At 36.9% G+C, this 14,268-nt stretch overlaps 1 protein-coding gene across 2 annotated transcripts in view; it reads right to left on the minus strand.

The window, feature by feature from the left end:
- Positions 1-2,997: 2,997 nt before the first annotated feature.
- Positions 2,998-14,268, minus strand: part of pde1b.L (phosphodiesterase 1B L homeolog) — a 191,491-nt gene continuing 180,220 nt past the window's right edge. For both annotated transcript variants that reach the window (XM_041582578.1, XM_018247537.2), the window contains 5 exons: positions 12,517-12,598; positions 10,452-10,575; positions 8,768-8,904; positions 6,216-6,319; positions 2,998-4,243 (listed from right to left, as the gene is read on the minus strand). In XM_041582578.1, coding sequence (XP_041438512.1) covers positions 6,237-6,319; positions 8,768-8,904; positions 10,452-10,575; positions 12,517-12,598 — 426 coding nt within the window. In that variant the 3' untranslated portion in view covers positions 2,998-4,243; positions 6,216-6,236. The remainder of the gene's footprint in view (positions 4,244-6,215; positions 6,320-8,767; positions 8,905-10,451; positions 10,576-12,516; positions 12,599-14,268) is intronic.

The following is a 14,268-nucleotide window of genomic DNA, read 5'->3' on the forward strand; positions in this document are numbered from 1 at the left end:
TTGCAGGCCGATGATGAAATGTGGGCAGAGCTATGATGTCACGAGCACCACAGGATTGGTGGAAGAAGAAAAAAAAGGAAGGGAAAGTTTGGGGGGTTCTGGGCGAATCGATGACTTAAGGGGGCAGGCTGGGGCAGATTTACTGGCAACTACAATGTCGGTACATTTATAATGCAGGCAGGTGTTTTACCAGCTAGTCTGGGTGGCAACCCTACCTGAAGAGTATATAGAGCAATTTACTATATCTATATTAGAGTTGTACATACTCTACATTAAACATCAATAAAAACGCGAGTAAAGTTTAGGCCCACCAGTATTTGGTGGCATGGCTTTTCTGCCCCAAGGATATAAGATTCTGTTCAATACGATTCTCACTTTAATGCATGTAAAATTAGCACATGGGTTTAAGCATGTTCAAATATGAAACAGCTGGGAAATGTATGGAAATGAGAAACAAGATCAAGAACATCTCACTTTATGGAAATAGACGCAGAAACTAAACATTTTAACATTTTATGTTAACTCTATGCAGAAGCTTTCCGTATTCATTGTTTTTGCACGATTATCTCAACACCAATAGTACCAGTAGGATCCATAACAAAAATAAGTCATTGGTATACAAACCAGGACATAACGGGAATGCTTCCATTATAATTAGCTTGAACTAAGATAGGCATTAATATTCTGAGCTCTTTGATGTTTGTCTATAACCTGTAATTTAAAATTCTATCTGGCTGCAGGTTTAGCCACAACTCTCATATGGAAAAATGCAAAACAAAAATATTAAATTGTTCACAATCCACAAAGAATTTACTGTAAGCTCAAGTGCAAAGTGATAGAATTTATATGGGTGCATTTTGACGCCATTCAAAAAGGTACTTATCCAGAAACGTAACTAGAGGAGGGCGGGTCCTGGCGCAAGACGTGCAGCCGGGCCCCCCTCCGTACAACCGGAACTGGCCGGGAATTAGCGGAGCGTGAACTGCCGGGGGGCCCTGGCCCGCTCGCACCCTCTGCTCTCCCGGTAGTTCCGCCACTGTACTTGTCATGCTCCTAGAGGTAATGCCAAGGTTCTGCTTGCTGGCTGTGTCAATGGAATGATAATGGTGTGTGCCAAGCAGCTGGACATCATTAACTGTGTGCATAATATGAAGACATATTTTAATTCCTAAAATGCCCTGGGTTTCTTGAATTATATACAGGTATGAGATCTGTTATCCATAAACCTGTTATCAAGAAAGCTCCAAATTACGGAAAGGCAGTCTCCCATTGACTCTATTTTATCCAAATAATCCAAATTTTTAAAATGTATTTCCTTTTTATCAGTAATAATAAAACAGTACCTTGTTCTTGATTCAGACTAAGTTATAATTAATCCCTATTGGAAGCAAAACCAGCCTATTGGGTTTATTTAATGTTTAAATGGTTTTCTTATAAACTTAAGGTATGGAGATCCAAATTACACTTATCCAAAAAAAAAAAACCAGGTCCTGAGCATTCTGGATAACAGGTCCCATTCTGAAGATGGCTTTTCCCTGCCAGTTACTACTGAACCATTGAATCAAAATAGGATGTATTGCTTGTACAATAAAAACAAGCCCTTGTGTAATAAATGAATGTTGTTACATTTGGGAACAGGATGAAACTCAACACATTAGCTCAAAGCTTTTCTTAAGGGTGTACAATCCATTATACTAAGCAAACCTCCATTACAGGGTGTGGGGGGAAAAAACTGAAGCATGAGAGACATTTAATGATTCCATTGGTCCTCAAACTGTAGTCTGAGAGGCTACTAATGTATTTCTGTGGAACATAAACAACCTTAATATCGTGATAGTTTGAAACATAATATATAATTTCTAACATTTATAGAATGCCCGTACATTTTGTTTCTCTTGTCATTTTGTAGTTGCCATTTGATAAAGGCACGGGAGCTTATAAAGAAATTCCCTAATTCACCAATTCCTTCTGGCAGATGATAAAGAGCCTCACATACCTGTTCATTAGCAGAAGTGAATGTGTCTCAAGTTTAGCCCTCAGCCCAGTATAGGCTTCTCATCTCCTGGCTTAGACCACAGTAGATTTCCCTGTTCTCTATTGGGCATCCAGAAAGTCAGCACAGCTCTATAATATCATTGCAAAATAGCAATGAAGTGTCATATGATGGAGCTTAACGTGTTATCATGTGGCCTTTCTAATGTCCTGAGTCCCAAAGCAGATCTCTTTTTCCTAGTTTTATTACCCCAAGCTTTTTCCCATGCAACACTAAAATTATTAGCATATATGTCATATGAGTGTAACCTCCGGTGTGCCCTAGCTTTCTCTGTTGCATGATCGACTTTTACATTCTGACTTGTATTTGAAGACAGCTGGGTACATGGACATTTTAATCTAAAAAAAAAAAAACATAAAAACATTTTATTGCTTTCTTTTGTCTATAGTGAATGTCCTCTGTACCCAGAACCAGATACATATTGGAAATGACCAACTTTTGTTTTACAAAGACGAATGTTTATATTAGATTCTAATAAGACTAAAAATAGACATAGTTCTATGACAGACCAAATAACTAAATGTTAAGGAGGATGCTAGGAGACAGTCTGGTATATAGTGGACTTACTAAGCCACTGGCAAACGATGGTCTTTCCTAAATTCACGCCGACAAAATAGCCACACAATTACTTTTTAGCAGAGTTCCCTGATAGTCATTAACCTGAGATGTGATGGTTTAACGAAAGCTGAAAATGTTGACCTGATACCGTTCATTATCTGGGGCAAGTATTTCTGTGTTCACAGTCTACATCATAGAAGAGACAGCTATCCATGCAAAAGCATTGAACAGTACTGTTTTCATAAATACATATTCTGTTCCTGTAAGAGCAATTCTATATTCGACAGTTTACTGATCAAGGTTAGACAGGACTCAAGGACGAAATATATATCACGTACTTTAAAACAAAACACAACATCGAAATCAAGACACTGACAAGACAGAAATGCAAGCTTCTGCTTTCATTAACCAGACCATGGAACTACAGATGGAACAGACTTCCATTGAACCTGCTCCATCTGTAGGATATGAAGGAATGCTACTCATGTTAAAAACAGGGGAGATGAAGAGTTGATTTGTTGCTATCAGTAGAATCTGTGACAATGTCTAGAAAGGATTACATGAGCAATGCTCTGTATACTCTCAGGAATAAGAGTGGACAGAGCCCTGCTTATGTACGTCAAAATTAATGAATATGTTATTATTTGCATATTATTTAGAACAGAGGAAAAATATAAAAAGCAATGTCTGCCTAGCAGAAACTATTCTATTACAGCAATGCTCTGTGCTAATAATGTGTTCAGCAGCAGTACACAATTGGTGTAATAAATGCAATACAGTACACATCATTCTAATAAAAGGACTTTACTAACATGCTTTGGTCCCTTCCGTGTGGGTAATTAGATCACAATGCAATGGAAGAACTGAGTCTGTGTTCCACTGGCTTCTGTTAATTGTGTGTGTTAATAAAGAATAATAAGGATCACTTCAATTTCTTACAGCATCCAGAATCCTTCGACTTTTATATTGACCAGCTGTAGGAATATTGTATTTTGGTGGGGATGTTGCCCTTGGTTTTGCCCCAGGTAAATTGTCTTAATAAGGTTTGTATTAGGAGATGCCTTGGTTCCATACTTTCTACTTTTCTTTAAATGCAGTAATGCATTACAGGTTGCAATTCCCCTTGCTTCTTCTCCTTTCCACGCTTTCACTGTCCATATGTAAAGGGACTGTGGTTTCATTTATTATTTTTGCATCAATCTTGAAGACAATGAGCCAATTTCTGTTTGACTGCTTGAGAGTCATGCAGAGCACTGCATTGATGACTGTTTGTGTGACTTGTGTACAACAACAAAATAGAGTGCCCTAATTTGAGAGACTCACTAAAGAATAAGATACCTCTGTTGGAAATGCTACATGGAGAAGAGGCAGCTTAGTATTTCCATTGAGAGGCTGTTGAGAAAGAGAAGTAGGAAGAGCTGTGTAAAGGTCTGGGAGTCAGTCCACACAGTGTCACAGATGGAGGGATTCGAAGGGCAAGCTAGATCCCTGAATCCCTTCTTTCTGTGTGTGCAAAGTGACAGTTGACCTCACTCAGAGCTGATTATATTACTTTCTGCATTCTAATTCTTCCATACTGCAGTGAGGGGATCTGAAGTGCCATAAAAACTTTGTTCTGGACAGGAGCATTGCCTGTGAACACACAAAGAAAAGGAGAGAGTAAATGAAAATGGAAGGGCAAACAGAGTAAATCAGAAAGGAATAACAGGAGCAAAGCTCCATCTGGTCTGTTTTTTTCCAACATCTATGCCCCAACTTTAGAGGCCAAGTTCATACCACTCAATATTGTTGACCCATGTTGCTTATTTTTAGCAAGAATAAATATCAGCCTATGATTAAGTGTTTGTAACATGGAGGACACAATAAATCTTTTCTACTTGATTTATACAGCTTGTTGGAAGATTGCCTTTTTTGAGTGCCTGCCACAGATTTATTCCCGGTTGTCCGCTCCCCATGCTGAGGGCTCAGGGCGGTGCACCCAGGCCACTTCCTAAACGTGGTGAGTAAATACTCCACTCCATGAAAACCCCTTCTCTGATTCGTTACAAGAATAAATATCTAGCAAGGAGCTAGACAAGAACCATTCCACTCCTGAAGAGTCTGGAAGACCAATAGGCTGTTATTCAACCCATCTGTGATGCAAAAATATTTGCCAACGAGAAAATGCAATCCTTATCACATTTCACAGGTGATAGTTATATCTAAAAACTCATATCTGACACAGATATACTCAAGCATCATATTGATAGTTATAGGTGATATATATATTATGCACTAGTCAAATCATTTTGTGACTTGACACCATAATTGTTTTGCTGGTGCCCTGGTAGGTCAGTCTGATCCTTATTGAACACATAGGTTTACTATATAAATAATTTTATGTCAATATCAGAAACCTAATATTGACTATAATATAAACCCAGATATTACAACAATAAGGGGCACATTTACTTAGCTCAAGTGAAGGATTAGAAGGAAAAATACTTCAAATTTCGAAGTATTTTTTTGGCTACTTCGACCATCGAATTGGCTACTTCGACCTTCGACTACAACTTCGAATCGAATGATTCGAACTAAAAATCATTCGAATATTCGACCATTCGATAGTCAAAGTACTGTCTCTTTAAAAAAAACTTCGACCACCTACTTTGCCCCCTAAAACCTACCGAGCACCAATGCTAGAATATGGGGAAGTAATTTCTGATTGAAGGAAAATCGATCGAATTACGGTAAATCCTTCAACTTTGATATTCAAAGTCGAAGGATTTAACTTCGATGGTCGAATATCGAGGGTTAGTAAATGTGCCCCTAAGAGTCATTTATAAAAGGGGATGAAATTCTAAAATCATGTGATCTTGTGTTGAACCATTAAAAAAGCATTGGAGAATTTAAACTGGTAAAGTAATTATAATGAAAAGGGTTTACTTTTCCCTAAACACAATTAGAATTGCCGTCTAAATGATCTTTGGAAAAATATTTACACTACTTGGAATCGTTAAACATAGTGTGAGTGTTCCTGTACATTTTACTGCCATTAGCTCTAGTGAATTCCATAAGCTTTAGTTTAAACCAGCTAAGGGGTTGATTGGAAATTAACGCTGCAATAAAGGAGCCTGTAATCTGCAACTGCCTGAGCATGTGAGATTGTCTATTAGTAAAACTAACCCTAATACATTATTAGTAAAACAAATACAATGGACATCTGATCAATGTAGATAGTGATATTGTACTGCTCTCATGGGGCAATTAATAAGAAAGAAGATGCAGTCCAAGCTATAGTAATAGTAATACTAGTCATTTTTTTACTCCATGCATTTGCAAAGGAGGATCAATGGCAAACCAAGATTTTTTAAACTTACTGAAGGCTCAATTTGGCAGTAAACACATAGACCGGTGTTAATATTTGATTACAGATGACTATATTGGATGGTCTGGTGTTTTTGTGCAGCCAGTTTAAGGCCTACCTGCATACCATCTGTGTATATATATATATATATATATATATATATATATATAGATATATATATATATATATATATATATATATATATATATATATATTTTTTTTATTATTATTAATTTATTTTTCTTAATTTTTATTTACCTGGTATCCAGGGTAACTGCACTAGTCCACGTTGCCATTTTCCTCTGTGCTATGTACCTCCTCGCATGGGGAGAGCTCATCCACAGACGTTTGGTTAGTGATTCCTGTGATTATAAGAAATTATTTTATTACTTTAATACTTTAGGACTTTAAGGCTGTATATAGCTAGCAGTCAGTTCCTTAGTGACTACTCCAGAGTGGCCTCTTTCCACAGGTAGCATAAGCTACAAACTGGACAGCACTCCACAAATTTTTAGTTCTAAAATGCTTTTAGTTCTACAATGCCTGTGCCACTGTATCAGTAATAATGACGCACTTTAAAACATTAAAAACCAATGATATTATTATATTGCATCGTAAAATTAAGGGGCGGATTTATTAAGGGTTGAAGTATTCAAATTGTGAGTTATCCAAACTTGATTTGAGTTTTAATTAGATTTCAAATTTCGAGATTTATCATACTCTGGCCCTTGAACTCGAATTCGACTATTCGGCACCTAAAACCTGCCAAATTACTGTATAAATCAACGGGAGAGGTCCAGGGATCAACTTGGTGATGTTTGCAAACTTCCTGACATTCAAGTTTTTTTCAGAGGAAAAAGCTCGAATCAAGTTAAATTATGCAAATTACATAAAGCTCCCTTGTCTGGAAAACCGCATGTCCCAATCATTCCAGATAATAGCTATACCTTGATATAATACAAAATGTTCCATGTGATCCACTGTGACCTGTGACGAAAAATGACTGATAAAAACACTACTGGAGTTTTCCCATTTAATTAAACGACAATTGAGTTTAGTGAGACATGGGTGAAGGATGAAGGACTTCTTAGCACCTGCAAGATCTTTTATCAATTTAGGATTCCAGTGATGGACTTGGCTGTGCCCAACTCCTTGGTAAATAACAGTAGTATACAGTTCATAGTACAAAATATCTTATACAGAAGGGGTAAGATAAGATAAGGGGTTTTTCTGTACTTTCCGTAACACATTTCAGAAATAAAAAAACAACCAAAAAAAAAACAGGATTGTTTTGCCACCGACATGGGTGTGTGCAGCTTGGTCATCATGAAGTACAAGGTACAGGTATGGGATCCGTTATCTGGAAACTTGTTATCCAGAAAGATCCAAATTATGGTATGGCCATCTCCCATGGGAGATGAGCCTAATTTTTAAAAAGTATTCCCTTTTCTCTGTAATAATAGAACAACACCTAATACTTAATTCCAAATAAGCTATAACTATAAGCCTATGACTAAGTGCCCACAAGGCACAAAATGCGTAAGGCCACCCCTAGAGATGCTCTTTTTGGTTTAATAAATTACTTTTTATTTGCATCATACTTTGGAGTGAAGTCTGGTTTTTGTGCCAGCATACAATTGAATTGCAATGTATAACATTTCCTCCCCAAGCTGAAGGTCTGGGGCTTGAGCACCTGGACCCCCTGTTAATATTGGTAAGTGTACCTTACTGTTTACAAGTTTACAATACTGATCATCTCCCCCCCTCCCCCCAGTTTTTACCCCTTCATTATAACAAAGCTATAATCAGTCCTTATTGGATGCAAAACAATCCTATGGGGTTTAATTAATGTGTGAATTAATTTTTAGCAGACTAATGGGCAGATTTATCAAAGGTAGAGGTGAATTTTCGAATGAAAAAAATTTGAATTTCGAGCAATTTTTTGTGTACTTCGACTAGGAAATAGTCCAAATTTGAAAATAATTTGAATTTCGAAATTTATCATGTGCTGTCTGTTTAAAAATTCGACTCCGACCATTCACCATCTAAAACCTGCCAAATTGCTGTTTTAGCCTATGGGGGACCTCCTAGAACCTATTTGGAGTCAATTGGTGGACTTTGAAAAACCTAAAAAAATTTTGGGAATCGAATTCGATCGAATGCGCTATTCCTTCGATTTGTACGATTCGAATTAGGCCGAACACGGACCTATTTGATCGAAAAAAAACTTCAACTTAATTTCGGTTGGTCTTTTTGAATTCGAATTTCGAAGTTTTTTCAATTCGAAATTCGACCCTTGATAATTATGCCCCTTAAGGTATGGTCCAAATTATAGAAAGACCCCTTATCTGGTAAACCTGTCCCAAGTATTCTGAATAACAGGTCCCATTTCTCTACTGTCTTTGTTTTACAGAAAGGCAACATCAGAAGTTAGAAATAGTTTTTAATACAGGATGCTGTGGGAAAAAGCATTGCCTCATTTGACCCCTTTCACACAAAAGTATAGGACAGTATTTGGCTGAGGACTTTGCATTGTTTGCTGAAAGTATTTTGTCTACAAGTACTCTAGATAAAGGCAGCAAATATTTTATACCCCCAAACTATATATTTATTTATGTTACATCCTATTAGTAACGTAGATTCCCAAATTAGTAATTAATTTATGCCCATACAACAAGGACACACCTTCCGTGAACTCCTCTGCTCTAAACGTCTTTGTGTTTTTATTTTCATCCCATATCCTGAAGTTGTGGGAATAAAAACATTTGTATATTTTACTATGGAATACAATATATACAGTATTTCCTTACCGCTGGCTGCTCTTTCCTTCCACTTTTGCTTGTTTTCCTGGATATACTTTGTCCACGTTGTTCGAAAGCTTTTAATGTCAGCATTAATGTCTCCCATTTCAGATTGGTCGTCTATGGATGGCTGCCTCCACTGAGAGCTTAAAGAGGTAGAAATACAACCACTGAGTTATACTAATGGAAAATATAAGCCACGGCAGCACCAAAGTTTGAGGTTTTAAAAATAAGAAGAAAATATGGATTCAGCAAGCAAAGTTTGATCCAAAAGATTACAAATACATTTTAAAGGTAACTTGTATCTAGGCAGAAACTCAGCAGCAATTTAAAGGGATCCTGTCATCGGAAAAAATGTTTTTTTCAAAACGCATCAGTTAATAGTGCTACTCCAGCAGACTTCTGCACTGAAATCCATTTCTCAAAAGAGCAAACAGATTTTTTTATATTCAATTTTGAAATCTGACATGGGGCTAGACATTTTGTCAATTTCCCAGCTGCCCCAGGTCATGTGACTTGTGCCTGCACTTTAGGAGAGAAATGCTTTCTGGCAGGCTGCTGTTTTTCCTTCTCAATGTAACTCAATGTGTCTCAGTGGGACATGGATTTTTACTATTGAGTGTTATTCTTAGATCTACCAGGCAGCTGTTCTCTTGAGTTAGGGAGCTGTTATTTGGTCACCTTCCCATTGTTCTGGTGATGGGCTGCTGGGGGGGTGATATCACTCCAACTTGCAGTGCAGCAGTAAAGATCAGATGAAGTTCATCAGAGCACAATTCACTGGGGTCAAATGACTAGTGTTAGGGAGCTGTTATCTGGTTACCTTCCCATTGTTAGGTTGTTAGGCTGCTGGGGGGGGAAGGGAGGGGGTGATATCACTCCAACTTGCAGTACAGCAGTAAAGAGTGATTGAAGTTTATCAGAGCACAAGTCACATGACTTGGGGCAGCTGGGAAATTGACAATATGTCTAGCCCCATGTCAGATTTCAAAATTGAATATAAAAAAATCTGTTTGCTCTTTTGAGAAATGGATTTCAGTGCAGAATTCTGCTGGAGCAGCACTCTTAACTCTTCATTTTGAAAAAAATCTTTTTCCCATGACAGTATCCCTTTAAGTGTCTGTGATAAGGTTTCAATGGTAGAAAGTGAAATATTTTAGGGTGTGAGGATATTAGTCTGCCTTTACCATTAAAAACAAACTAAATAATGGGGTTGAGAAGCTTCAAGAATGCTAAGGCTTCATGAACTTAATATGGATGAAGGCTTTAAAATAGTTATTTGCTGCACCGTGTTGCAATACACTGCAGTATAGTAGGGTAAGGGCACATTAAAGAGGTTTCAGATGAATGGAAATAAAAGAAATTGACTGGGTTCCTAATAAGTAAATTAATATTTTATAACTTCATATCTGCATATTGCATGAATTTCTGTATTCAGTAGTACATTAACTTGATAAAAATTGCTCAGTGTTTTTTTTTTATGCCCAAGCTGCACTTGTGAATCCAGGAGGCTTCCCTGGAGCACCTAATGATCTGGCCTTGGTATCAAATGGAGCCACATTAGGTGCTAAATATGGGCTTCTGCTGACGTGCACCAAGGCCGGGTTAATATGCTGCTCTTGATCAGAAAATCTATTCTGTAGTAGAATATAAGCCATCTCTGAACCCATCTGAGTGAGAAATGTTTTCAAACCTTGACTGGTTGACTGAAGCAGTTGATTTGGATTTGCTTCCCTCCTCTACTAAAGGAAGAACAATCTTTTCAGCCACATCTGTAAGCACTGAAAAAGTGGGGTCCACAATAAATTCAATGAAGCCTGTGAAAAAGCAGATGGTATCTTCTATTAGTGCATCTACGTGAGCAAAAATGTAATGAACACAAAAATTTAAAAAAAAACAAACTGTCAGCTTCTCGTATTCTTCTTGGCAAAATCATACTCTACCATTCACAGGAGAAATATGAGTTTATCACATACACACACACTTAAACAGTTTTACTATATCAGGTGCAATCAGGGATTTCTTGTAGCATATTTCTACCTCCCCACTGCCAGATTGAATTCTTTGAGAACTTATCTCCAAATTCCATTTAAGATTTTTCGTGACTAGATAAGCATTTTATGAGCTAAATTATAAGAGGTTTTCTTATCAAACTGAACCAGCACCATTACATCTTGTTCAGGTACCTCTATGCCTGTCCTTTATTGTTGTATTTGTAATATTAGACATGTAAATGTATTTGTGAGTGAAAGGAAAGTGTGGAAGGATTCTGAACTATAGCAGAAGGTCAAGACTTGTTTGTGCTTTAACAACTCATACAAAGCAGCTTGCCAATGTCTAGCTGCAGGGAGATTTGATGCACAAGTTAAGGAGTGGGTGGTTTGTGTCACAGGGGTGTGTGAGGTGCCAGAATTCTGGAGGCCAGAATAAAACATGAATAGGAGAGGGTCTCAAAGAAAGATAAGCATACCAATAAAATGAAATGAAATGTAAACTCTCAAAGCAAATGAATGTAAAATTGCTCAGAGCCCTCTTCTAAGCACTTTTGCATTATGATAAATATTTTCTAGTTTTCAGTATATTAGCAGTTTCTAAACTTCTTCTAGAAGAGACACACAAAATCATGTAAAAACATACTAAAAATGTAGAGACCAAAGAAACAAAAAAAGGTATACGGTGCAGATCACTGGTTAAAACTCTGTTGTACATTGGTTCTGAGATGTGGAAGCTAAACGCAGTTTACTTTTATTTATATATATATATATATATATATATATACATACTTGCTACATCTAAAAACATTGTAATGCACAATAAAGATAAAGGGAATGGGAACAGAATGTGCCTATGCAGTACACAAGTAACGTGGGACACAGGCAAAACATTTGAGCCACAGCATCAGGCACCCACAGACTTAGGGTTTCAAAAATATACTCTCTGAGCTCTTATTTACACATGGCTCAGCTGGGCAAGAATTCATGTTGTTGGCATTACTATATATCATAGGCATTCTGAACCTTAAGCCCAGTTTTATCTTTGCTAGAGGGCCGAGGACCCAAAGGAACCAGGGAATGTCATCTTGAAAAACTGTGACTCTGATATCATATATTCTTCTATATCAATACTGAGTGAGAAAAAGACTAGCCAAAATTTAGGTGGTCCCAGCCATCATCCTGGTAGTGGAGAGTTAGGTCAGCCCAATATACTGATTCCATCGTCCTGGTAGTCAGGCTACATATAATTTTAGTGTCGCATTCTTGTATGTAACTTGGTTATTCATGAAGGGGGTTATTTACTAAAATCACAATTGATCTCATATTTTATTAAAAAAAAAACATAACAAAACTCCCATGCTCAATTTGACCTTATTTATTAATAAAATAACCCAAACTGATTGGAAAAACTCAATATAATTGAGCAAAAAACACAATCGCTCTGTTTTTTTGCCCAGAAAAAAGTCAGATTTTCAGGCTAAATCCACCGAAGACCCTGGTAACTTTAATTTGGGATAGGTGCCTCTCTCATTGACTTATACAGAACCTCGGCAGGTCTGAGATGGCGGATCTTTGGATTCAGGCTTTTTGTAGCATTGGGGTATAATAAATCTTCTTAAAATCCAAGTTTTCTAGTGAAAACAACTCAAATTTTTCGAGATTTACTATTCGGACTTTAATAAATAACCCAGAAGAGTTTGCACACAGATCAGACAATAAAATCTTTTTTTTTAATCAAGTACAACAAATGCAGTAATATCTTACCAATCTGAGATTGGGCAACCAAAGTGGACTTTCGGTCGCATAGTGGAGAAAAGGGCAATCCCAATTCAGTCTCTTTGTCACCCTTGGGAAAAAGTAATTATATATTGATAAGTAATAATAAATATCTATTGTAAAAAAGAAAACTGCAAACTTGCTAGCAAACATACACATTTCACAATAACTTATATAGCATCAGTAGATTATACAGAAGTCTAAAAAAATATTACTTTAGATCCCCATGAAATTATGGAAGACTGTTTATCTGTCTTGGATGAGACTTGCAGTATATTAATACACATGTCTAATATGTTTTATGATAATTAATACAGTTATGGAATCCGTTATCTGCAAACCCATTATCCAGAAATCTCTGAATTATGGGATGTCCTTTTCCCATTGACTCCATTTTATCCAAATAATATAACATTTTTTAATTTTTATCTGTAATGATAAAACAGTTCCAAACTAAGATATAATTAATCCTTATTGGAATGCAAAACCAGCCTATTGAGTTTATTTAATGCTTACATGATTTTCTAGTACATTGAGGGGCACATTTACTTAGGGTCGAATATCGAGGGTTAAATTAGACCGTCAAAGTAAAATCCTTTGACTTCGAATTTCGAAGTCGAAGGATTTACCGCTATTCGTTCGTTCGAACGATCATAGGAAAAATCGTTCAATCGATTTTAATCCATCGATCAAACGATTTTCCTTCGATCAGAAATTTGTTAGAAAGCCTATGGTGACCTTCCCCATAGGCTAACATTGATGCTCGGTAGGTTTTAGGTGGCGAAGTAGGTAGTCGAAGTTTTTTTTAAAGAGACAGTACGAATTCTCGAATAGTCGAAAGATTTTTAGTTTGAATTGTTCGTTTCGAAGTCAAAGTCGTAGTCGAAGGTCGAAGTAGCCAATTCGATGGTCGAAGTAGCCAAAAAAAATGTTCGAAATTCAAAATACTTTTTATTCTATTCATTCACTCGAGCTAAGTAAATGTGCCCCTAAAGATTGTGGATTAATTGTGGATCACTTTTACACTTACCTAAAAGGTTGGCATTGGTGCACTAAAACCATGTGCACAAGACTAAATAGCTAATATAATAGCCAAAATTAGATAAATAAATACAATAATCGCCAAATGAAGGGGGTAGAAAGCAGATGTTAAATATATATGGCAGTCAAGGGCGAGCTTGTTGCTTGATGTTGATGTTGATGCATTTAGCAGGTTAGTGCCAGCTGCTAGGCATCTGCATAAAATAGTGCATGGTCACATTAGCTTGCTCTTGCTCAAGTGTATTGTATTTAACTTTATGTTTTAGTCTATAAATGCTAAAAACACATTGGCACAGAGAAACAGGATCTAAATGAAATGAAGTGTATGACAATAGTGCTCGTCCCTATTTCCAGTAGATGGATTAGCACTTTTTAAAGAATATACTCATAAGGCCATGGCTGAATGTCTTGAACTATGGCTACAGTTACATGGTGATCAGCTGAGATTCTTTATGACACTGACTAGTCTCTAGAGGAATATGAAGTCCCAATGTCCTGCTGGACATCAAGCACACCAGGCAGACCACCAGCATTTAACTGTACCATGATATTTTTTGGGGAGGTAAAAATACTTCCCTGCCTGCCTCCTTCAACAGAACCTGGCACTGATATAATGAGCTTTGATGTATTTGCCTTCATGTCTGTATTTATACTAAAATTTGTATCTTTTCTCATAAACTTCATTGTGTATAAAACACA

This window comes from Xenopus laevis, chromosome 2L (genome assembly GCF_017654675.1).
Source record: "Xenopus laevis strain J_2021 chromosome 2L, Xenopus_laevis_v10.1, whole genome shotgun sequence".
Taxonomy (NCBI): domain Eukaryota; kingdom Metazoa; phylum Chordata; class Amphibia; order Anura; family Pipidae; genus Xenopus; species Xenopus laevis.